Here is a 27,712-nt window from a genome sequence, read left to right on the forward strand (position 1 = left end):
TGACTTTTTTTTGTCTTTTTTTTATATATATACAGTCAGTCATGTCAATGATAGAGATACATTGTCCAAGATGAGTCTTAGCAATTTGTGCGGCTATGTTGGCTATGGTTAGTGTTAGCGCTTGTGGTGTACCCAAAGTTTTACATGGGAAATATGTGTAAATAATAACACACTGTATATTAATTAGCAATATACTTGAATTTTAACATTCATAATTGCGCTACATAAATTTAAAACCATTAAAATTTAAAGATTTAAATGTCTCATGGCATAGCTTTTTTCAATATTTTTTATTGAATTGACTAAAATTTATCTGGTAAAGATAATGTACAATTTTGTGGTTTATGCGTTAATCACAATTAAATACATCGAATATATACATTTACTAAAGCCAAATTAGTTACTGCATAATATATTTCATATTCTATTTTAATAAATGATATACAATATATATTCTTTAAATCTCAATGTGAGTCACAAGTAAATTCATATAATGTTAAGGTAAATTGGTTTCAATCTTGCAAACATAAATGATTATTATTACATTATTTCTGAATTTAGTAAATGATTGGGCTATTGATTTGTATGCACTTAATTTAGGACAGACTAACTTTTTTCAACATCCTGCACCGAAGCCTTACAAATTTGTATTAATTCGACTTACAAATGTTGATTGATGGCCATATCATCTTTTTTTTATAGTTGACAGACTTGCTAAACAGAACAAAAGGTGCGGAGATGGGATAATTTACTGTATAACGGCAATTATTTGTTACCCCCGGTGTGTCATTTTTCAATAATGGTTGCCCAGATATGGCACTTTTTTTTCTAGGTATCACTACAGTATATCTATAAACATTAAATATTTGTATTTGAGAACTTATGGCGAAATTACTTTTATTTTGTTTGTGGAAATAATTTTTTTTTTTTATAATTTATATATAAATCTGACCTATTTACCAAAACAACATAGTTCATACTTTGATACACCACCTGATTATGCAAATTATGTACTGCATTCTCTTGATTGGCATAGATAAAGTCCTTGAAATACTATATTGCTATAATAACTGTTTTCCAAAGCTTGAGATGTACTTAACGCTTTTATTTATTAAAAGTCATCACAGACATTAAATTGTATTTGATGTTTTTGTAAACAAGCCCTATAGGACTAATATTGTCTTGATTGGCATACAATAAAATTACACTATACTGCTGTCATAGTACTTGGCTAATAAAATCTAGGAATATTTGCAAAGGAAAATGAACATTAGAAATGATTTTTAGTTGACATGGCATGACTATGTGTAATCTTCAAACATTTCACTCTCGATGAAATTACTAGAATCTGAGTAACTGACCTGAACTGCCAGGCACACAAAAAATGTCCCCATAAGCTCAGTTCCTTTCAGTTTTGTTCTATTCTTTTGGGACTGAAAGGAACTAAGTGCAACTTTAAATCATGTCACGACCAGTATAGCAATGAGTTTGTTGTTTCCATATAGGTGTGTTATAATCATAAAGATAGAATATCTTTTTTGGCTTTATTATATCTATTGGTTATATTTAACCATTATGTCAAGAAATAAAATTGTCAAAATGCGGCCATTTAATAATAACAACGTCTAGTACTATAGTAACGTTTTCATGCAAATAGGAATGACGAATACAGAACGGCCAGAACAAACATACAATCTTGACTTACTGTATTTCCAATGGGGTTGGAAAGTTTTTTTAAACTAAGAGAAAAAAAGTAACACAAAGTTTAAATCCGCAAATTAAATCATATTCCTGAGAATAATTTTTATTTACTGAAATTAAATCGTTAGTTTTACATGATTTGTTTATAATAAAATTTAATATTTGGATAATTTCATATTTACTCATGCGTGAACACCAGCTGAAAGAGCTCCACAAAGACCCTGAATTCTTACAGTGTAATGGATCTTATGTTTTGTAATTGTATTATTGTTTGTACTGTATTTTGAATACGCATGTAAAAAATTGAATTGTGTCAATATTCATTTTTCTTTCAACATATACAGTAGACAATTTGCGGCATTTGACACAACCTTGATACTGGTGGTAGTTCCTGGATTAACATACTTAATCCTGACATAAACTGCATTATAGCCTAACTGGACCATGATACAGCAAACCAAGTAACACAATACCAAAAGCTATATCAACTGCAAGAGTTGTTGCAACTTGTACAAACTTGTTAATGATGGTGGTAGTTCCTTGATTTACAGGCTCCTCTTCAACACGTCTACCATTCTGGTGCTCACTAGCCATTGGTGTATGTGTAGCACATTGTTCATTTGAGCTCTTCTTTTGAGATATTTCATCCCCATCTTTCTTTTGTTCAATGTTAACTATTGTATTTCCTTCACTTCTACCACTATTACAGTTCAGGTTACCATTTTCTTGAAATTGTATTCTATTGTTATTTACATTTTCTGGTTCTTCAATTTCATTGACGCTCTTATCGGAAAACTTATCTCTTTTGTCTTGATCTTCAACTTCTTTGGTATCTTTACTGGTAAACTTATCTGTCTTGTCTTCAACTTCTTTGCTATCTTTACTGGTAAACTTATCTCTCTTGTCTTGATCTTCAATTCCTTTACTGGTAAACTTATCTCTTTTGTCTTGATCTTCAACTTCTTTGGTACCATTGCTTGAACTAATCACTGACAGGTTACTGTCATGAGGTTCATTATCCAATGATACTGCTGACAGTATACCTTCTGTTAATATGCTATTGTTTTGTTGCGATTGTTCATCATTGCATTCTTGCACATCAGAATCAGCAAACTGGTAAAAATAAATGTTAAATTGTATTAAATTGTATCAAGAAAAAAATATTAGATTAAAAATCATAAACTGAATGTTTATGATTTGAATACGGAGAATATTTCATGAAAATTAACTGATTGACCATTTAATGAGGTGGAACCAAGCACAGGCAATCTCTCAGTAAATGAAATATACTCTATTCAACATTATTAGTTTTATAGCACAGTACATATGATGATGTGTTAATTTAACATCATTAAAGTAAGTACATGTAAATGAGGATGTGTTAGTGATGAAGGAACATACTTCACATTGTAAAGTTTGTTGGTGCAGCGAAGATTGAAAATTGCTAGTTTTAAGTAAAAGCCTACCTCGTCTGAATTCAATTCATTTAATTGTTCATCTAACTTGCGTTGGTGTAAACGAATTGAATATCCAATCATAGCATACTGTATGACACGTCCTGCCTCATGTCGTCTCTTTACATCTCCCCTCACCTTCCAGCCTCTAAAACCTACAACATATCAATTACTAATTAGTGACTCGGCATCATAGCATACTGTATGACACGTGCTGCCTCATGTCGTCTCTTTACATCTCCCCTCACCTTCCAGCCTCTAAAACCTACAACATATCAATTACTAATTAGTGACTCGGCATCATAGCATACTGTATGACACGTGCTGCCTCATGTTGTCTCTTTACATCTTCTCTCACCTTCCAGCCTCTAAAACCTGCAACATATCAATTACTAATTAGTGACTCAGCATCATAGCATACTGTATGACACGTGCTGCCTCATGTCGTCTCTCTACATCTTCTCTCACCTTCCAGCCTCTAAAACCTACAACATATCAATTCTAATTAGTGACTCAGCATCATAGCATACTATATGACACGTGCTGCCTCATGTCGTCTCTTTACATCTTCTCTCACCTTCCAGCCTCTAAAACCTACAACATATCAATTATAATTAGTGACTCAGCATCATAGCATACTATATGACACGTGCTGCCTCATGTCGTCTCTTTACATCTTCTCTCACCTTCCAGCCTCTAAAACCTACAACATATCAATTCTAATTAGTGACAATTAGTGGCTTGGTTTGGTAACAGCATGATGCCTGCAAGATATTTGTCAAAACACTATTACAATCAATACCTGCTTGAATGATGACCACAGCTGCCTCTTGTTTACTTTTGGTTGCCAGGATCTTCCTCCACCACATCTGTATTACACCAGCACTTAAATTGAATTCCTTCAATCTTGCAACTTCAAGTTTATCCAACTAAATGAAAAATAAGGGAATATAATAAATATACAATGATGCAGATTCTTACTTACTTTTTAACACTAACAAGCTAAAAACTAAAAGCTAAAAGTATTATAATTTGGTGCTACAACTTTTTCATAATGTTATAAGATAGGAATTTTACTGATTTTCAATGACTTACACACATTTAACTGGGTAACAATTTTTTAATAAAATGGTATTTTTTAAATTGTGTCAAATTGATTGTTCTTTTCTTTTTTTTATTTATATACTTTTTTTAAAAAGAAAAATGCCTCAATTTTACATAATTATTTAGTTAATTTTGGTGAATTTCCTATCTTATTCTACAAAAATATTCCTGTAGCACTACTTTTAAAAATAAAGGTTTATTTTACGACACTCATTCAGCTCTACTGCAAAGGTTTATATTATACAGATATTGCCTGCTTAGAGGTGAAATATAAAAATTGACATCCCCGAGGGAATGATATTTTTCTCGAGGAACTAAATATTACATCTGTTATATTAAAATATGTAGCAAAGTGTAAGTAGACTTGGCTGGGTCGGCAAGCCTAAGTAATAAGACTGCCTAGTTCACCTTACCTTGGCGAAAAATGACCGTATAAAGTCAAATAATTGCTAATGATTTCTTTGCCATAAAATATTCACTTAAACTATTTAAAATTTAATTTATTCTACTGCAAATATAAAATAATTAAATTATTAATAAACTACTTTTAAGTACCTGTCCCTCTCTTAGGAATATCTTTGTTTTTCCAAACAAAAAGCTTTTCATTTTATTTTCTTTGTCTGCTTCAGCTAAAACCAGATTCGTAATAACAGCGCATTTACTTTTTGTATCCAAATCTTTTAAATCTTCTGAGTTTGACCTTATTAATAATTCATACCTCTTAAGAAAATCACTGTACAACATTCTATAAGAAAATTGTCATTATCATTCAGAATCAAGTATAACAAACAACACACTGGCAAGTATGTTAGTAGGTGTTCAACATGTACAGTATGTACAGGGATATATATAGTATATATTATAAACATCACACTGGCAAGTATGTTAGTAGGTATTCAACATGTACAGTATGTACAGGGATATATATAGTATATATTATAAACAACACACTGGCAAGTATGTTAGTAGGTGTTCAACATGTACAGTATGCACAGGGATATATATAGTATATATTATAAACAACACACTGGCAAGTATGTTAGTAGGTATTCAACATGTACAGTATGTACAGGGATATATATAGTATATATTATAAACATCACACTGGCAAGTATGTTAGTAGGTGTTCAACATGTACAGTATGCACAGGGATATATATAGTATATATTATAAACAACACACTGGCAAGTATGTTAGTAGGTGTTTAACATGTACAGTATGCACAGGGATATATATATTATATATTATAAACAACACACTGGCAAGTATGTTAGTAGGTGTTCAACATGTACAGTATGTACAGGGATATATAGTATATATTATAAACAACACACTGGCAAGTATGTTAGTAGGTGTTCAACATGTACAGTATGCACAGGGATATATATAGTATATATTATAAACAACACACTGGCAAGTATGTTAGTAGGTGTTTAACATGTACAGTATGTACAGGGATATATAGTATATATTATAAACATCACACTGGCAAGTATGTTAGTAGGTGTTCAACATGTACAGTATGTACAGGGATATATATAGTATATATTATAAACAACACACTGGCAAGTATGTTAGTAGGTGTTTAACATGTACAGTATGTACAGAGGTATATAGAGTATATATTATAAACAACACACTGGCAAGTATGTTAGTAGGTGTTTAACATGTACAGTATGTACAGGGATATATATAGTATATATTATAAACATCACACTGGCAAGTATGTTAGTAGGTGTTTAACATGTACAGTATGTACAGAGGTATATATAGAGTATATATTATAAACAACACACTGGCAAGTATGTTAGTAGGTGTTTAACATGTATAGTATGTACAGAGGTATATAGAGTATATATTATAAACAACACACTGGCAAGTATGTTAGTAGGTGTTCAACATGTACAGTATGTACAGAGGTATATATAGTATATATTATAAACATCACACTGGCAAGTATGTTAGTAGGTGTTTAACATGTACAGTATGTACAGAGGTATATAGAGTATATACCGTATTATAAACATCACACTGGCAAGTATGTTAGTAGGTGTTCAACATGTACAGTATGTACAGGGATATATATATTATATATTATAAACAACACACTGGCAAGTATGTTAGTAGGTGTTCAACATGTACAGTATGCACAGGGATATATATAGTATATATTATAAACAACACACTGGCAAGTATGTTAGTAGGTGTTCAACATGTACAGTATGCACAGGGATATATATAGTATATATTATAAACAACACACTGGCAAGTATGTTAGTAGGTGTTCAACATGTACAGTATGCACAGGGATATATATAGTATATATTATAAACAACACACTGGCAAGTATGTTAGTAGGTGTTCAACATGTACAGTATGTACAGAGGTATATATAGTATATAATATAAACATCACAGGCACAGAATAAATTCTATATCGCCCGGAGATATACTGAAATTTAATTAATTAATTTGAAACGATAAAGATGAGGAAATCTGTGAGAATGAGAAAAAGTTGCCCCCACAGAGATTCAAACCCGGAACCTTCTGCTTAATATGCAGATATCCTAACCATTAGACCACTGGGGCTTTCATGGTATTGTTCAAACTAGATTGGATAGCAATAGCACTCTCGGTGTGGTACGGTGGAACAGCACTAGTCCCTCAGTTGTACGCACGCGCACTAGAGATCAAATTGATACGCCCTCATCTTTTAGTATTAAGTCCTAGAGCAAGCTATTTGATTGGTAATAGTAAAAAATACAATAAAGATACAAATTACGACGCACAACGATTTTGGTTTTTGCTTAATTATTCAATATCGAAAATTATTAGCCAGCGTATCAAACAAAAACATACTGTTGCCTAAGCCTAATGTACCGATCTGAATTGTATCAAGTGAATTTAACTAACCAGGGTATCAACCAGTCATAGATGGGTGCATTGTTAGTATAAAAAGAACACAAAACAATAGCTGTAAGCTGACCTGGTAGGGAAGCCTGGTACTGATCTGAATTGTATCAAGTGAACTTAACTAACAAGGGTATCAACCAGTCATAGATGGGTGCATTGTTAGTATAAAAAGAACACAAAACAATCCCTGTAAGCTGACCTGGTAGGGAAGCCTTGTACTGATCTGAATTGTTTCAAGTGAACTTAACTAACAAGGGTATCAACCAGTCATAGATGGGTACATTGTTAGTATAAAAAGAACACAAAACAATTATAGCTGTAAGCTGACCTGGTAGGGAAGCCTGTTGCACTGATCTGAATTGTATCAAGTGAATTTAACTAACAAGGGTATCAACCAGTCATAGATGGGTGCATTGTTAGTATAAAAAGAACACAAAACAATCCCTGTAAGCTGACCTGGTAGGGAAGCCTGTTGCACTAATCTCAATTGTTTTAAAGTGAACTTAACTAACAAGGCTATCAACCAGTCATAGATGGGTACATTGTTAGTATAAAAAGAACACAAAACAATTATAGCTGTAAGCTGACCTGGTAGGGAAGCCTGTTGCACTAATCTGAATTGTTTCAAGAACACCGCAAGCACGTAGTTGATTTATAACATGAAGGTTATCAAAGCTGTCTGGTTGACACTCAAGACTTGGTTTGATACAGCGGATGTAGTGAGGTGTTGTTTCATGTAAAGTAGCCATAAGACTGTCCAATGAATTCTAAGATATAAGATACAATTGTTAGATTGTTACCCCGAAGATTACATGTAAAAACTAAATGGTATCAACCAAAATAAGTATAAGTAAATACAAAATGGAGGAAATATGTCTGATAATCAAAAAATAAAATATCTTGCATATATTATTAGTTACATTTTCAACAGAAGTAAAAAAAAAAATTGGGAAGAAATAATTTGAGTGATCCTGCAGATGTTTATTTGATTTATTTCAGCGTCATAAAAAACAATTTACAGATAAATTACAATTAATATAATATACAGGAAACAAAATATGAAACATCAACAATATACAAAAACAGAGATGCTGAGGATAACCCATAAAATCCTTGTTTCCCTGTTTCTCCTTTTTTCAAGAAAAAGCAAAAACAACAACAAAGCAAAAAAACCTATCTAAATTCTAAAGCAAGAGCTCCATTAGTCTTGAAGCTAAATTCATCAAGAGTCTAAGTTTTGAATGAGTTTCAACTTTCAGGATTCTGTACCTTAAATGTTGATACCACTGTAGTAGTCTTTTTGCCTTTTGTTTTACTTGGACTCTGAAAAAAATTCATAAAATTAACATATTTTAGGTTAAACAGAACTATTGACATAACTGACAAGATGCAAAGACATTATAAATATCACACATTTATTCGGCATTGTTCTTTGTTTAAAAGTTTCATGATGTAACATTGATGAAGACAGAACTTTAAAAGCAATGGTATAGTGTTAGTACAGTGTTAGTATGGTGTTACTACAGTGTTAGTATGGTGTTACTACAGTGTTAGTATGGTGTTACTACATTGTTAGTATGGTGTTACTACATTGTTAGTATGGTGTTACTACATTGTTAGTATGGTGTTACTACAGTGTTAGTTTGATGTTACTATGGTGTTACTACATTGTTAGTATGGTGTTAGTATAGTGTTACTATGGTGTTTAAAAACAAATGATAAGATCAATCACCTGTAAACTGGTAACATTAGCATCAACTAATTGTTTCACAAACTTCTTGCTGCTAATTTTAAGCAAATCTACAAGTTCTGCTGGAATACCATCCTAAAAACATCAAATGATACACAATAGATTAATTAGTAAATGAACATTCACCTGTGTACACTGCACATCAAATCTAATGAGCAAATATAATGTAATAGCAATAAGGTTTCCATTCAAAGTAAATATTATAGGGATACTCGGAAAAAAAGCCATGGTAATAGGGCAGGAGGGCAAGTTGGTAAATTGATTGTTCGTTAACTTGATGAAATTGTAATATTGGAGAGCATATGTGGTTAAATAGGTTGAAACACTCTTGTCGTTTTCTAAATTGAATTGTGTTAGTGAACCAATTCTTATTTTGATATAAAAACAGAGAAATGTAATACTGTAAGCTGAGCACGTACTCCAGACTGAAAAAAGATGGCAGCCGTAAATGTATTCAAAAACATTATTTAACATAACAAATAATAATCTAATATAATACATTCACATATTCTTGTCAAAGAACAGTGAAGATTTATAAATCGCAATGGAATGAATAAATTCTAGGTAATCTAGCATTTTTGTATTTGAGGATCATATAGAATGCGTTCACGGTTATACGCTTAACACGCTGCATTGTGTATTGTTCTCATGCAGATAGGCTCAACACAGGCATATAGCAGTGCGTACTGCGTAGGGCATATCTGATTGGTCGATTGAAAGCCGCTATTTTGTTGGTTCCCTCTCCATAGAGAATCACCTTTTGAACTGCGATAACAGAGCATAATAATAGATAGAGCATTACCTATAGCTACAAACAGCCATTCATACATTTTACTGTGGTATTTATTTTCAGTTATAAGATTATGAGAAATGAGTTTAAACGAAGCAGATGCACTATTCCATAATTGTAATGCTTTGAGAAACTATTTATGAACTTCTAACCCCCTTTTTTTGTGAATATACTGTAAAACTGGCTTTCAGTTGTAAGTATATTACCTTATTCTTTTCAATTAGACCATCCACTTGGTACGTAACTTTCTCTGCATAGTGATGCACAACAAAAGCTGGTGATGTCACTGATATATGTGCACGAGATAAGCTTGCACTGCTGATGGTGTCATAAATAATCTCACAAAATGAACTTGGATCTGAATGTCTGTTTAACTTGCATTGCTATAAACAAGATAAACTTGCAATTAGAAAGTAAATGACATAATAACATGATTGTGATCTTAGATGGACAGTCTAAAAGCACAACAACTTGTAGTTTGCAACTGGTTGTGGTGTTACTGTACTTTTGCACCTAACTCACTGGGCATAAGGTCACTCACCATCACTGATGTGCAGCAGGTGAATATTGGGGTTAAGCTTGAGGTGCAAAAGTACATCAGCAGCAGGTTTTCTAGGCTCAAAAGTCCATTATTTATCTTCTTACAAACTACAGTTTATTTATTGATTTGGGCAATCAAGACAAACTATGGTTTTCAAGACAAACTATGCCTGTCGGGTAAAAACCACTTTTTTTCAAAATGTAAAATTCAAAATAGGAAGGAGTTATTATTTTATGACATACTGTACTACGATTGAGAAAGGCGAATTCTTAATACAGCACTGGCACAACTCATCTTTTTGTTGTCATACATGCAGCATGGTTTCATGGTACAGCAGTTTCTCTTTCAATAAAAAGTACAAACTACAGAATACAGGTTGTCTTTTTCAACCATTATTTTTCGTCTTGCGAAAAACTATGACTTACAAACTTATTGTTTGTATTTTAATCGAAAGACAAACTACGACACCCCAATATTCAACATCAAAACATGTTTTATTGTCAGTGGAATAGCAACACTTACTTGATTCATGAGAGCAAATATACTGATGTTGCCTTCAATAACATCAAGACATGTTTTATTGTCAGTAAAGTCTTCAAATTGCCATGGAATTCCTTCAGATTGACAGTCATCCTAAAATAACACAAACATGGCTGTTTAATCAGCAGTATAATTATGTTTATAAAGGTTCATCATTATCACTATTAGATAAAAAAAAGTGAAAGATAATTCTCATAAACTTTAATTATTATTGTTATCTTATTATCATTTTATATTGTATTATAATTATACTGTACTAGTATTTTGATATTAAGTTTTTACAAGATTTGTTTGATATCAACTAAAAGAAGTGCCATATTATTTTTCTCCATTTTTTTTAATGAATAAAAGAACTGTTGTTATTATCACTCTTATATGGTGCTAATAAAACACTGTTGCACCAACTGTATATTGGCATACTCTATATATAGAAAATAAGTTTGTTGGAATACCTGTTCTGCTTTGAGGAAGTTGTGCACAAAATGTTGCTGAAGTTTCTCATTTGCATAATTTATGCATAATTGCTCCAAACTGTTAAATGAAAAACTTTCAAATCCGTAGACATCCAGTAGACCAATGTAAGACTGGCAACTCCTGGCCATGGTACTGTCATTAATGAATCCAACGAGCCAATCAAAAACTCTGAAACATTAAAACATAATTTAGTCAGTCTTCAAAGCTAGTTTTTTTTGGTAAAACCAAAGTGGGGTTGAAAAAGTTTGCATGTAAACATTTTCTCCTGTTACATACTAACTACATGACAAAGAAAGAAATTAGGCAGAAAGAAGTCAGGCCATGACAGCAAGAGAGATTAGGCAGAATAAAAATGAAATTAAATTGACTATGTTTCAGAGTTTGCATGTAAAGTATGGTTATTTTATTTTTGTGAATGTTTAAAGGTGTATGTACGATTTGTTGTGGGTAATCCACCTCAGTGCAGACCAGCATGCATATGGGGAAGCAAATAAAAGTTATTGGATATGTACAACATCTTCTGTGGGTTTGTTTTGAATGTATAACAGGTCAGTAAAAAGGCAAATACTGCACAACAAGATCATTTTCAAAAGAGTAAGTAGGTTTCTTTAACTACAAACAAATATAGCTTTAATGTTTGTAAAATACCTGGCATAGAGTAACTTTGCAAGACAATCTCTCCTTGTATGACATTCATCTTTTAAGCAAGGTTTCATAAAGACACTCTTTCTACGCTTGTGAGATGCAGTGATTTGTCGGAATGCAAGACATCTAGTTAAGGCATCAACATCAAGACCAAGTAACTGTGCAGCAGCATTAACAGATGTGTCAACTCCTGATGAAGCAACATCAATAGTACAACAATATGATATATTGAATAATTAGTAAATTAGAAAATCTCTCTTAGGCTGAAATATTTTATCAACATTTTTTGAAGATGGAGAAGAATATTAATAAGATTATTTAAGATTTTTAAAATTATGTAATTATTAACGATATTATTTAAGATATTTTGTGACCAACCTACCATAACATTAAGGTATTCCTTATGTCCGTTTTTAGTTATGTCTCATATATTATATTATGGTAGAAATAAAAACAAATTAAAAAATACTAAAAAGATATATATACTGTTGATAGAATATTTTGAATCATAAGTAAACGTCAATTTATTATAAACATAATCTATTAAAACTTAAAGGTTGCAACTACTTTAAGCTAAACTATAAATACTGTATGCAATCTTAAAGGTCGCAACTACTTTAAGCTAAACTATAAATACTGTATGCAATCTTAAAGGTTGCAACTACTTTAAGCTAAACTATAAATACTGTATGCAATCTTAAAGGTCGCAACTACTTTAAGCTAAACTATAAATACTGTATGCAATCTTAAAGGTTGCAACTACTTTAAGCTGAACTATAAATACTGTATGCAATCTTAAAGGTCGCAACTACTTTAAGCTGAACTATAAATACTGTATGCAATCTTAAACGTCACAACTATTTTAAGCTAAACTATAAATACTGTATGCAATCTTAAAGGTTGCAACTACTTTAAGCTGAACTATAAATACTGTATGCAATCTCAAAGGTTGCCACTACTTTAAGCTAAACTATAAATACTGTATGCAATCTTAAAGGTTGCAACTACTTTAAGCTGAACTATAAATACTGTATGCAATCTTAAACGTCGCAACTACTTTAAGCTAAACTATAAATACTGTATGCAATCTTAAAGGTTGCAACTACTTTAAGCTGAACTATAAATACTGTATGCAATCTTAAAGGTTGCAACTACTTTAAGCTGAACTATAAATACTTTATGCAATCTTAAACGTCGCAACTACTTTAAGCTAAACTATAAATACTGTATGCAAACTTAAAGATCGCAACTACTTTAAGCTAAACTATAAATACTGTATGCAATCTTAAAGGTTGCAACTACTTTAAGCTAAACTATAAATACTGTATGCAATCTTAAAGGTCGCAACTACTTTAAGCTAAACTATAAATACTGTATGCAATCTTAAAGGTCGCAACTACTTTAAGCTAAACTATAAAAACTGTATGCAATCTTAAAGGTTGCAACTACTTTAAGCTAAACTATAAATACTGTATGCAATCTTAAAGGTCGCAACTACTTTAAGCTAAACTATAAATACTGTATGCAATCTTAAAGGTTGCAACTACTTTAAGCTAAACTATAAATACTGTATGCAATCTTAAAGGTCGCAACTACTTTAAGCTAAACTATAAATACTGTATGCAATCTTAAAGGTTGCAACTACTTTAAGCTAAACTATAAATACTGTATGCAATCTTAAAGGTCGCAACTACTTTAAGCTAAACTATAAATACTGTATGCAATCTTAAAGGTTGCAACTACTTTAAGCTGAACTATAAATACTGTATGCAATCTTAAAGGTCGCAACTACTTTAAGCTGAACTATAAATACTGTATGCAATCTTAAACGTCACAACTACTTTAAGCTAAACTATAAATACTGTATGCAATCTTAAAGGTTGCAACTACTTTAAGCTGAACTATAAATACTGTATGCAATCTTAAAGGTTGCAACTACTTTAAGCTAAACTATAAATACTGTATGCAATCTTAAAGGTTGCAACTACTTTAAGCTGAACTATAAATACTGTATGCAATCTTAAACGTCGCAACTACTTTAAGCTAAACTATAAATACTGTATGCAATCTTAAAGGTTGCAACTACTTTAAGCTGAACTATAAATACTGTATGCAATCTTAAAGGTTGCAACTACTTTAAGCTGAACTATAAATACTTTATGCAATCTTAAACGTCGCAACTACTTTAAGCTAAACTATAAATACTGTATGCAAACTTAAAGATCGCAACTACTTTAAGCTAAACTATAAATACTGTATGCAATCTTAAAGGTTGCAACTACTTTAAGCTAAACTATAAATACTGTATGCAATCTTAAAGGTCGCAACTACTTTAAGCTAAACTATAAATACTGTATGCAATCTTAAAGGTCGCAACTACTTTAAGCTAAACTATAAAAACTGTATGCAATCTTAAAGGTTGCAACTACTTTAAGCTAAACTATAAATACTGTATGCAATCTTAAAGGTCGCAACTACTTTAAGCTAAACTATAAATACTGTATGCAATCTTAAAGGTTGCAACTACTTTAAGCTAAACTATAAATACTGTATGCAATCTTTTTATTGGTATAATACAGAAAATAATTAAACAGCATAACCTTTATATCATTTACCTTGTTTTTCAGAATCAATTTCACATGGTCCAGTGACATCATCACTAATAAACTCTATATTTCCAAGATGAAGTATACCACTTAGAACCTACAAATAAACACATTTTCAAATTCAATTCAATAATTCAAAAAATAGAATTATAACATTACTATTAGATTTATGTATAAAAAACATCAAAGTCTATTATCACTTATTTATATACTACCATTTGATTTTCATTACCATAAATTTGTAAAAGTTGTTTTGAATCAATATACTATCATAATTGTAAAAACTAGGTAAAAGTTCACTGATGTTTACTGTCCACATGTGCTGGATTAGTTCAACCAAGGCATCTAAACACGGTTCAGTTAGTTCACTGATGTTTACTGTCCTCATGTGCTGGATTAGTTCAACCAAGGCATCTAAACACATTGCTTTGGTTCAGTTAGTTCACTGATGTTTACTGTCCACATGTGCTGGATTAGTTCAACCAAGGCATCTAAACACATTGCTTTGGTTCAGTTAGTTCACTGATGTTTACTGTCCACATGTGCTGGATTAGTTCAACCAAGGCATCTAAACACATTGCTTTGGTTCAGTTAGTTCACTGATGTTTACTGTCCACATGTGCTGGATTAGTTCAACCAAGGCATCTAAACACATTGCTTTGGTTCAGTTACTAATAATATCACCACTAAGTTTAACCATGTTTTACCAGTTAATTCACTCTTCCCTGGTAAAACAATGTTTGTTAAGTAACCAGTTCTAATTAAGTAAAAGTTTCTTACTTTAAATAATTCTTGTTGCTGTGACCTGCTAAGTCCAACATTAGACATTGCTTACTAACTAATTAAGTAAAAGTTTCTTACTTTAAATAATTCTTGTTGCTGTGACCTGCTAAGTCCAACATTAGACATCGCTTACTAACTAATGAAGTAAAAGTTTCTTACTTTAAATAATTCTTGTTGCTTTGACCTGCTAAGTCCAACATTAGACATCGCTTACTAACTAATGAAGTAAAAGTTTCTTACTTTAAATAATTCTTGTTGCTGTGACCTGCTAAGTCCAACATTATAAATTTCTTACTAACTAATTAAGTAAAAGTTTCTTACTTTAAATAATTCTTGTTGCTGTGACCTGCTAAGTCCAACATTACACATTGCTTGCTTTGTAACTATAAAATCTTGTTTATCCTTTTGATTACCTGCATCTTCTGAACGGTTTAGTTTCACATAGTTTAAGTTGTCTGAACTCAATACATTTGGTAGTAACCAGTTCCTCATTTCCCTTTCATTTGCGCCAAACAGCATCTATGATAATTTGAAAGAAGAAATGTTAATGATATTATTAAAAAGACTAATAATGAGAATAATATAAACTAATAATATATTTCATGCTTTGATAACATTAGTAGAGTGAGTGCTTTCTTGCGCTATATTACAAAATATTACAAAGTGACAATTTTGTTTCAAGATGTTTAATATCAGTACCAGAAAGATCCTTTTCACATCTGCCTACATTGATCTCCAGACTTATTACATGTTTTCATATTTACTCACGAACCTTGTGAAATCACGGGAAAAGTATTGTCATTGTATAGTTGACGGTGCTATCATTAGTACAATCTCAAGTTTGTGAGAAAAAAAAAGTCACGCTTCGATACTTTCAAACAGGTGTACGGTCAGTTAAATACCAGGACAAAGCACAAATGCGCAGAACAAACAAAAAAACAGGCCCCTGTGAATATCAGTAGAATTTTAACAACCTGATTAAAACCAAAGGGTATATGTTTGCTATTAGCCTACTCACTTTAGAAACATGGCAACAGAAATATGCAAATGTATTACAGTTTCCAGCAGTTAAGTTAAACAGTTGGTTATCCGGTTTAAAGGTACACAGAAATGAAACATAACTAATACTAACTTGGTAAAAGATGTGAAAATTCCTGGCACCATCACATTGATAAACAACTCTAGTTTTCTCAAGAAGATATGTCTGAATAGAAGCACCAACAACATGATTTCCACTGAAAACAAAATTGTAAAGTTAAAATAAGAATTCCTCGTGTGTAATTTCATTCTTCCCTGCTATGACACACAAAATGGCATATGTAGAAACTCAAAATGCATGGCCTGTATACAGTATGTTGGTTGAACATTGACAAATAAAAATAATGTATGAAACTTACCGACTGAATTGTAGCTCAATGTACTTTCCAAAGCGACTACTATTGTGATTCCTGGACGTGCTAGCATTGCCTAAGAAAATGAAATAATAGTTGTCTAACAGAGATGGAGTTGTATGGAGGTGTAGGGTACTGAGTGGCAAAAAATTATTACTGTATATATATATACTGGTGCAGGCCATCAAATATTGCCATCAATTGCAATTAATTCTACTAGTCTTAATGATACCAAATCTGCCAAAAATTAAATTTGAGCATAAAATCTCACCAAATTCATATTTAGAACATACTGTAAGTTGGCCACTGCTGATCAACAGTTTTAGCCTATATATTATATTAGGAGTTTAAAGGATTTTGGCACCATGACTGAAGGTTAAAGATATGCTAGAATTACAAAATGTAAAATCAGTACACAAACTGCTTTAAATTATCATTTTAAATTTCATTTTACATAAAGCGTTAATCAATTTTAGGTTAGGTGTAGCTTTATTTATTTATTTTTAAATCAGTATGATATTTATTGACTTTTATATTTCAGTTTTCTCAGGGAAGAGTTAAATTACAATTTAATTTAACTCTTCCCTGGTTTTCTTGTAATTTTAATGGTACACTATCATTATGCATTTTTATTTGGTTCTCATCTCTTTATCGACTGTTCTTATTCTATTTTTTTCTTTATCTGTTGATGATAATGATGATGAATATAGAAAATTTGATATATTGATATGATTTAAAAATTCTGATTTTGTATATTTAACAAAAATAAAGGTCTAACTTCTAGCGATCTTTATTAGGACCATAACAGTACATAGATGTTTTTACATTTGAGAATGACATGTGTATCTTACTGTACTTTATTAAAGATAAACATAATAATTACCAAATGCTTCAAGAATAGGATTTGAGTCTAATATTCTACGTTCAATGCAATCTGCTGGTGATGGTGTAAAACCATATGAACAAAAAAGACAACAAGTTATAACAAATAAGTAACAAAACAGAGACAAATCTATAATTATGATGAAATAAAAACTGTAATTTTACATACATGAGAGTGTTTAATGATATTAATGTGTTTATTTTTATTACCCAGGGTTTTACATACTGCCACCATTGTCAGATATTTTAGTAAACATCTTGCATTCCATGTCTGTAATAAAACAATAATAAATAATAGAGAATAACAAACGTTTTTGTATTTTCACAAAAAATATTGACTAAACTGCCTTTGTGAAAATGGGTTGCCAACATTCCCTCTTTGCACGTCTGGCAAGCATTTAGTGACATTCAATAAATGCTGATTTTGTAACAGTGTCGTTTGAAACAGTAAAAACAAATTATAGCACTCTCTATTACTTGTCCATGCTTTTAGCCTCTCTATTTTTATTCAAGTTTGGGCCTCTCTATTATTTCAAAATAAACAAGAAATGGTTTTAAAGGTAAAAAATTGACTCTGATACATTGGTGAAAACAAACGTAAAACTGAAATTGTTGAATTACCTTTCCAGAACCACTTTCACCGCTGACAATTATTGACTGATTAATCTTGTCTAGTCTTCTAGTAAGATTACACAAAGCTGTTTCTGCAATTACAAATACATGTGGTGGGTGTGCCTGAAAAAAAAAAAAAAATAAAGATGTATATTCCCCAAAAAACATGAAAATGAGGATTAATAAAATCAAGCCATTTTGCTGTTTTAAAAAAGTTATTCATTTTAAAGAAATAAAAACAAACAAATATAGTGTTTTTACTTTAAAAAAAGACAAAATTAAAATGGACCTGAAATGGATTTTCGATTTTTTTCATTTTAGAATGATGTTTTGGGGGCTATTAGGTGTTGCTATAATGTATATTGTTACAAAATATAAATTGGCCCTTTTGGGGAAAGCCCCATTTGAAAATCAAAAAAAATTCGCGGGTGACGTCACTTTGCGAATATATTCCTATCCCTCCAATGGACAATTTGCAGTTTTTTGGCTATAACTCTTGAAATCTATGGAGTATTTTCTAAAAAATGCTTGTGCATTTGCAGAAACGTATTTAGAATTTTTTTAGATAAAATTATTACCGTATAAACGGTTATTCATCGAGTAAATGACGATTTAAAATCTTAAAATCAACGGGTTTTTTCTGGCAATACCGAAGTTGGCCTGGCAACGTTGTCCGGGATACAGCTCCGTGCGCAATGATGCGTATCCATATTTTCCGTTCGTGTATTTTGTATATCGTTCGTAATTTATACTGCTAAAATGTGTTAGTTTCTTTAGTTTTTAGTTTAGCAGAATTAAATTAGTAATGTGAGATGATAATTTATTTGTCACGAATCAGGCAGTTCGAAAACGAATTTTATTCATATTTTACTTTGGCTTGACAATGAGCGCAGCAAGTTGTTGATATCGCTTTGGTCCTTGGATGCACATGAAACGGAGCCTCGCCGCATGATGTGGGTGGTGGATCGACTCCGCGCGCTGGATTGGGGGCCTAGGCCTAGTAAAGGTTTGGGAGGTAGGCCTTCTAAATTCGGGTTTTAGAACAAACGAAGTACATTTTAGGGACCTACCTATATTTCAACAACATTAGATATTGAATAAATTAGTATTAGTGTCAACGCTTCGCGTATCTTTCCAGGCCGTCGATCATTCACTGACTATCGGGCGGCATACACGCTCTCGATATCATCGTGTGTATATGCGACGTCGTGAATATAGAGGCTTCCGACGGCCGTTGAAATAGAATATTGCAATGGCGTGAGTAATTTTCGCTAATTTACCATGGTATCTTAAAATTTCGTTTTTACTCAAAATACTATACATTTTGTTTTTATTTGTATGGGTTTGTGTTAATTTGATACATTTAAATAACATGTGTGAATTTCTTGAAAATCGAAATTCCATTTCAGGTCCATTTTAATGGTTAAACTTAACCAAATGTAAAAAAATTACAGTTTTTCAGGTAAATAATGTTTTTTTTCCAATTTTTGGTCAAAGTGAATAACTACAGTATTATGTGACATAAAATAGCATATTCAGCAAAACAATTATCTTTTAAGAGGAGCTCTGCATATATCTCTAAGTTCTCACTTCTAAGTGCAACTGAGGACATATTAATATTTTTGCCCAATATTGAAGATAAAGTGAAGTCAAGATTTTAATAGTGATGTCACCAACATATAAATTTTCCTAAAAATCAATAGTATACTAGCGAATCATTGTTTACCTTTTGATCACTATGGTAACGATGAATCATATGAACATCAAAATGTCCAGTTTCTTTGAAAGGATTTAAAGTAACAAGGGTGTTGCCAGTCTGAGTGTGGTATCTACCAGCTAAGTAGCGCTCACGTAAACAGTTCAGCACTATGAACAGAAAAACTTAGGTTAAGTAACAAGTGTGTTGCCAGTTTGAGTGTGGTATCTACCAGCTAAGTACTGCTCATGTAAACAGTTCAGCACTATGAACAGAAAACATTAGAAGTAACAAGTGTGTTGCCAGTCTGAGTGTGGTATCTACCAGCTAAGTACCGCTCATGTAAACAGTTCAGCACTATGAACAGAAAACATTTTGTTAAGTAACAAGTGTGTTGCCAGTCTGAGTGTGGTATCTACCAGCTAAGTACCGCTCATGTAAACAGTTCAGCACTATGAACAGAAAACATTTTGTTAAGTAACAAGTGTGTTGCCAGTCTGAGTGTGGTATCTACCAGCTAAGTACCGCTCACATAAACAGTTCAGCACTATGAACAGACAACATTAAAAGTAACAAGTGTGTTGCCAGTCTAAGTGTGGTATCTACCAGCTAAGTACTGCTCAAGTGTGTTGCCAATATTTTGTCAAATTTTCTTCAAATTATTCGCTGTTCTACTCTAAAAATGTATTACTGAACTATAAATTTTATTTTAAAGTGAGTATTTAATTTGGAAAAATTTGAAGGAAAATGTTGGATTCATCCAAATTGTGGTCTTTGATCTCTAATTAGTTAGAGGGAGGCAACAGCTAATGGTAAAAAATAGGTGATCATCTGGCTTTAAATTAGATTGAGCTTTTAATTAAAGGAGTCTTTAATAGAAGGAAGACCTGTATAGTACTAACAACCATTGAAACATGTGTCTACTATTAATTCACTTACCAGCAGGTTCTGAGAGAGGATTAATCAAAACAAGATCATCTGTATTGATCCAATCTGTTTGAGTACACAGCACTGGATAGCCAGCATGACCACGTATCACAACCTCCTAGACAATGAAGTTACAAGCAATATTTAAAATACATTATATAGAATACTTAGTAGCAAGGTTGGGTTGTTGACATAGATGGTATGCTTCCCTCCCCTCCTTACCTCACAATTATATTTTGTGTCTATAATCTTGCCATCACTAAAACATGAATCAACACATGCTGGAACCCAAACCTCTTACCTGGCCATTAGATTTAGTGACTATAATCTTGCCATCACTAAAACATGAATCAACACACGCTGGAACCCAAACCTCTTACCTGGCCATTAGATTTAGTGACTATAATCTTGCCATCACTAAAACATGAATCAACACATGCTGGAACCCAAACCTCTTACCTGGCCATTAGATTTAGTGACTATAATCTTGCCATCACTAAAACATGAATTAACACATGCTGGAACCCAAACCTCTTACCTGGCCATTCGATTTAGTGACTGTAATCTTGCCATCACTAAAACATGAATTAACACATGCTCGAACCCAAACCTCTTACCTGGCCATTAGATTTAGTGACTATAATCTTGCCATCACTAAAACATGAATTAACACACGCTGAAACCCAAACCTCTTACCTGGCCATTAGATTTAGTGACTGTAATCTTGCCATTACTAAAACATGAATTAACACACACTGGAACCCAAACCTCTTACCTGGCCATTAGATTTAGTGACTGTAATCTTGCCATCACTAAAACATGAATTGACATATGCTCGAACCCAAACCTCTTTTTCATCATGTATCCACACCATTAACCCCTGAAAGTACAGTAAACAGTTCATTATTCAATTCAATCAACTTTAATTATCCACAATCTGATTCTTTTGGTTGTGGCAGACTCACAAATGTAAACAAACATTTAAAACAAATGTTTAAAATACACATGTATACAAATTATTGCTAAAGAGTAATTTTTGTAAAGTCTAACAGCTTTCAGAATAAATTATTTTCTGTAGCGCTCAGTACATGTCTTTCTGAAGAATTCACTTGGAGCTTTGAGGATTAATTAATATGTATTGAAAAGAGGATGTGTTTCATTTTGAAGGATCTAATAGTAATTATTCTGTATATAATTCTTTATGTTAAAACCATTCATGAATACGTACATGTGCGATGTTTCAACTTGTTTTTAACAAGTCAGGCAATGACTATTTGTAATAGTCTGTGATTTTCCGAAGTTCTTTGCCTTTTTAGGGGGCGCTAATCTACTGTACAACTAGCAAAGCTACAGTACTCCTAGCAACTACTAACATCTAGTCAGTTGCCAGATGAAGACTTTTTAAAAACAAGTTGAAACGTTGCACATATGTACGTATTATTTTTAAACAATCTACTGACTTAAAGAAGGGCTAGACAGATGGAATTAGTAAATTAACCAGCCAATGTGTGGGTAACCATTTCATTCCATGTTTTAATACCCTAATGAATAACTGTGACAAGTGTCAGAATGTTCACTTCAGGTCTACTAAAAGTAGGCCTACTATGCATGACAGAGAGAATATCAACAGCATTTTCCTTTACCTTTTTAAAACGACATGCTGGTTTCTTTTTAACTTGGGGTGGAAAGCATCTAGGCCTAGATTTAGTAATAATCTGAAAAAAATAGCGAAATTCAAAATTTTTACAAACAAATTTTTATGAACATATAACCACTTGTGACCTAGCCTAGCTAGGAATTTAAATGGTTAGCAGAAAAGTGTAGTCGGTCTGATTTGATTTGAATTGATTAGAAAATCATCATAAAAAATACATACAAAAGAAAGTGATAACATAAATTACTGACATTACAAATAATACAATTATAAAAGATTTTGCAGGATAGCTCAAAAAGCTTAGGCCTAAATAAACATTCATCCCTTTAGTACCAAACAAATATTGACCAGAACCAGCAATCAGCAACGCTCCATACCGAACACCCGATTTTATCGGAACCAAAATAAAACGTTATCGATTTTACCATTATATCAAACATAAAACTACCGCATTGGGCCCTGCGCTAATATGATCGGGCCCAGCAAATGAGACGATAGAGACCAAACTGGTTCCTAACACATGAGACGATCGGGCCAACGCATGAGACGATTGGGACCACGTTTTCTGGGCCCAAGACGATCGGGCAGCAAATAAAAACAATTTACTGTGATAACCGACCTAGACTTAGGTTAGGCCTAATATAGTAATAATACGATTTTGATCCAAGTCGGCCCTAAACCGTCTCGGGCAAAGTCAAGTCGGCCCCAAGTCAAGTCGGCCCGTAGTCAAGTCGGCCCCAAGTCAACTCGGCCTCAAGTCAACTCGGCCAAAAAATAATCGGTCAACTCGGCCCCATTAAAGTATGGAACGCAAAAAGTGCAAATGAAGGGGATTGATAAAATAATATTTCTTCAAAATTGTTTAACTATGAATAATTCTGACTTTTAATGAATATTAATATTTAGACAATAATATATTTAGCAAAAAAAATAGGAATGATTTCACCAACTTTCCTTTATTTACGTTTAATAAAATTTCAAATTGCACAATTGAAAACAATTTGTAGCTGCGCCTCCCTGCGCGTTTGGCAGCTTTTTCGATATCTACAACTGCTATGTGTTTTCGCTGACCGGGGGATTCCCCTTTTTTAAAAACGCAAAGCATGGACAAAAACGATGTACGATCATTTTTTCTATGGCCAAATGTGATGAAACGTAGGCCTCCGTCCGTAACACGCGGGTACTTCTATTCATATCGGCAATGAGTTAATTTTTTTATATGATATTATTTAATTATATTATATTTTTTATTTCTTCATTTTTTAGAGTGGATAGGCCTAAGCCTAGTAATAATCAAAATAACATTAAGTACTTTTTGCGTTCCATATTTTATTGTGGCCGAGTTGACCGATTAGTTTTTGGCCGAGTTGACGTGAGGCCGAGTTGACTTGAGGCCGAGTTGACTTGGGGCCGACTTGACGTGGGGCCAACTTGACTTTGGCCGAGACGGTTGGGGCCGACTTGACCTGCACCCAATAATACCCTACCCAGGCCTACCTACCTAGCCTAGCTAGGCCTAGAGGCTACTCTAGGGCCAGGCTATAGTAGTATATAGGGCGCTACTGCAGTTTCGCACCACACCGTTATATCTTTGATTTCTCACCAAAACTTTCCTTTTTCAAACTCACAACATAATATTATGCAACATGTTTATACGATGCGACCACTTACGAAGTAATTTTTTTTAAATAACAATACTTTTCAAACATTTTAAACCATACTGAACTCGGAAGAGTCTAAATGTCATCCGTCAGGGCACCTATTTATTTTACGCATGCGCACTTAATTCCTTGGATAGATGGACCGCAATTCATAGATCGTATTTTACCATTTGCACAATTATTCGATTATTACAGTGTAAGTGCAACGCGATGGTGAAAGTTGTTCTCGTTTTACCTTTGTAATTTTCATGCAATTCCACTACAAAACCATGAATCATAATTTTAGCGTACTGTTGCAAAATTTTAATCTTCGAATAATCATAATTTGCTTATATTTAGTAATTTTATTGCGTCACGGCACCTAGTTAGCTCAGTGCTGAGTTAGCTACATGCACTGAGTTACCATACGTTGTTCGGTTCGATATGAACGAAGGTCTGAATTCACTATGAATCTGGTAGTGCCCTGACGGATGATAAGTATTAATTGTCATCCGTCAGGGCACCTATATAGTTAACATACACGTTGTTTTCCGTTAACATACACGTTGTTAATTCACTCTGTGTAACTGGTAGTGCCCTGACGAATGATAAGTATTAATTGTCAACCGTCAGGGCACCTAAATAGTTAACATACACGTTGTTAATTCACTGTGTAAGGTAGTGCCCTCCCGGATGATAAGTATTAATTGTCATCCGTCAGGGCACCTAAATAGTTAACATACACGTTGTTAATTCACTGTGTAACGTAGTGCCCTGACGGATGATAAGTATTAATTGTCATCCGTCAGGGCACCTATATAGTTAACATACACGTTGTTAATTCACTGTGTAACGTAGTGCCCCTGACGGATGATAGGTATTAATTGTAATCCGTCAGTTACCATACGTTGTTCGGTTCGATATGAACGAAGGTCTGAATTCATTATGAATCTGGTAGTGCCCTGACGGATGATAAGTATTAATTGTCATCCGTCAGGGCACCTAAATAGTTAACATACACGTTATTAATTCACTCTGTGTAACTGGTAGTGCCCTGACGGATGATAAGTATTAATTGTCATCCGTCAGGGCACCTAAATAGTTAACATACACGTTGTTAATTCACTGTGTAACGTAGTGCCCTGACGGATGATAAGTATTAATTGTCATCCGTCAGGGCACCTATATAGTTAACATACACGTTGTTAATTCACTCTGTGTAACTGGTAGTGCCCTGACGGATGATAAGTATTAATTGTCATCCGTCAGGGCACCTAAATAGTTAACATACACGTTGTTAATTCACTGTGTAACGTAGTGCCCTGACGGATGATAAGTATTAATTGTCATCCGTCAGGGCACCTAAATAGTTAACATACACGTTGTTAATTCACTATGAATCTGGTAGTGCCCTCGACGGATGATAAGTATTAATTGTCATCCGTCAGGGCACCTAAATAGTTAACATACACGTTGCTAATTCACTGTGTGTAACTGGTAGTGCCCTGACGGATGATATAAGTATTAGGCCTAATTGTCATCCGTCAGGGCACCTAAATAGTTAACATACACGTTGCTAATTCACTGTGTGTAACTGGTAGTGCCCTGACGGATGATATAAGTATTAGGCCTAATTGTCATCCGTCAGGGCACCTAAATAGTTAACATACACGTTGCTAATTCACTGTGTGTAACTGGTAGTGCCCTGACGGATGATATAAGTATTAGGCCTAATTGTCATCCGTCAGGGCACCTAAATAGTTAACATACACGTTGCTAATTCACTGTGTGTAACTGGTAGTGCCCTGACGGATGATATAAGTATTAGGCCTAATTGTCATCCGTCAGGGCACCTAAATAGTTAACATACACGTTGCTAATTCACTGTGTGTAACTGGTAGTGCCCTGACGGATGATTTCCATAAGTATTAGGCCTAATTGTCATCCGTCAGGGCACCTAAATAGTTAACATACACGTTGTTAATTCACTGTGTAACGTAGTGCCCCTGACGGATGATAGGTATTAATTGTAATCCGTCAGTTACCATACGTTGTTCGGTTCGATATGAACGAAGGTCTGAATTCATTATGAATCTGGTAGTGCCCTGACGGATGATAAGTATTAATTGTCATCCGTCAGGGCACCTAAATAGTTAACATACACGTTATTAATTCACTCTGTGTAACTGGTAGTGCCCTGACGGATGATAAGTATTAATTGTCATCCGTCAGGGCACCTAAATAGTTAACATACACGTTGTTAATTCACTGTGTAACGTAGTGCCCTGACGGATGATAAGTATTAATTGTCATCCGTCAGGGCACCTATATAGTTAACATACACGTTGTTAATTCACTCTGTGTAACTGGTAGTGCCCTGACGGATGATAAGTATTAATTGTCATCCGTCAGGGCACCTAAATAGTTAACATACACGTTGTTAATTCACTGTGTAACGTAGTGCCCTGACGGATGATAAGTATTAATTGTCATCCGTCAGGGCACCTAAATAGTTAACATACACGTTGTTAATTCACTATGAATCTGGTAGTGCCCTCGACGGATGATAAGTATTAATTGTCATCCGTCAGGGCACCTAAATAGTTAACATACACGTTGCTAATTCACTGTGTGTAACTGGTAGTGCCCTGACGGATGATATAAGTATTAGGCCTAATTGTCATCCGTCAGGGCACCTAAATAGTTAACATACACGTTGCTAATTCACTGTGTGTAACTGGTAGTGCCCTGACGGATGATATAAGTATTAGGCCTAATTGTCATCCGTCAGGGCACCTAAATAGTTAACATACACGTTGCTAATTCACTGTGTGTAACTGGTAGTGCCCTGACGGATGATATAAGTATTAGGCCTAATTGTCATCCGTCAGGGCACCTAAATAGTTAACATACACGTTGCTAATTCACTGTGTGTAACTGGTAGTGCCCTGACGGATGATATAAGTATTAGGCCTAATTGTCATCCGTCAGGGCACCTAAATAGTTAACATACACGTTGCTAATTCACTGTGTGTAACTGGTAGTGCCCTGACGGATGATTTCCATAAGTATTAGGCCTAATTGTCATCCGTCAGGGCACCTAAATAGTTAACATACACGTTGTTAATTCACTGTGTAACGTAGTGCCCTGACGGATGATAAGTATTAATTGTCATCCGTCAGGGCACCTAAATAGTTAACATACACGTTGTTAATTCACTATGAATCTGGTAGTGCCCTGACGGATGATAAGTATTAATTGTCATCCGTCAGGGCACCTAAATAGTTAACATACACGTTGTTAATTCACTATGAATCTGGTAGTGCCCTGACGGATGATAAGTATTAATTGTCATCCGTCAGGGCACCTAAATAGTTAACATACACGTTGCTAATTCACTGTGTGTAACTGGTAGTGCCCTGACGGATGATATAAGTATTAGGCCTAATTGTCATCCGTCAGGGCACCTAAATAGTTAACATACACGTTGCTAATTACTACGTTACACAGTGAATTAACAACGTGTATGTTAACTATTTAGGTGCCCTGACGGATGACAATTAATACTTATCATCCGTCAGGGCACTACCAGTTACACAGAGTGAATTA

General features: G+C 33.5%; 2 protein-coding genes across 2 annotated transcripts in view; one reads left to right on the plus strand and one right to left on the minus strand.

Annotated features, from left to right (window-relative positions):
• Positions 1-27,712, plus strand: part of LOC140045042 (uncharacterized) — a 97,317-nt gene that overhangs the window by 48,615 nt on the left and 20,990 nt on the right. The gene's annotated exons all lie outside the window — the stretch shown is intronic.
• Positions 1,779-18,353, minus strand: LOC140043295 (unconventional myosin-XIX-like). The gene is made up of 18 exons (XM_072087794.1): positions 18,195-18,353; positions 17,792-17,844; positions 17,575-17,654; positions 16,698-16,767; positions 16,433-16,535; positions 15,622-15,819; positions 14,527-14,614; positions 11,915-12,101; positions 11,245-11,434; positions 10,775-10,885; positions 9,918-10,094; positions 8,904-8,996; positions 8,441-8,494; positions 7,760-7,938; positions 4,815-5,004; positions 3,958-4,084; positions 3,168-3,310; positions 1,779-2,814 (listed from the first exon to the last, which is right to left on the minus strand). The coding sequence occupies exons 1-18, from the start codon at positions 18,351-18,353 to the stop codon at positions 2,128-2,130; spliced, it is 2,889 nt and encodes a 962-aa protein (XP_071943895.1). The 3' UTR covers positions 1,779-2,127.

This window comes from Antedon mediterranea, chromosome 3 (assembly GCF_964355755.1).
Source record: "Antedon mediterranea chromosome 3, ecAntMedi1.1, whole genome shotgun sequence".
Taxonomy (NCBI): domain Eukaryota; kingdom Metazoa; phylum Echinodermata; class Crinoidea; order Comatulida; family Antedonidae; genus Antedon; species Antedon mediterranea.

Excerpts from the sequence above, each read along its gene's own strand:
- LOC140043295 (XM_072087794.1), bottom strand. The coding sequence starts at position 18,353 with ATGTTTTTTGGGGAATATACATCTTTATTTTTTTTTTTTTTTCAGGCA. Across the intron at positions 10,886-11,244 it reads ACTTCCTCAAAGCAGAACAG|GATGACTGTCAATCTGAAGG; the intron begins GTATTCCAACAA and ends GTGTTATTTTAG. Across the intron at positions 10,095-10,774 it reads TATTTGCTCTCATGAATCAA|CAATGCAAGTTAAACAGACA; the intron begins GTAAGTGTTGCT and ends TCTTGTTTATAG.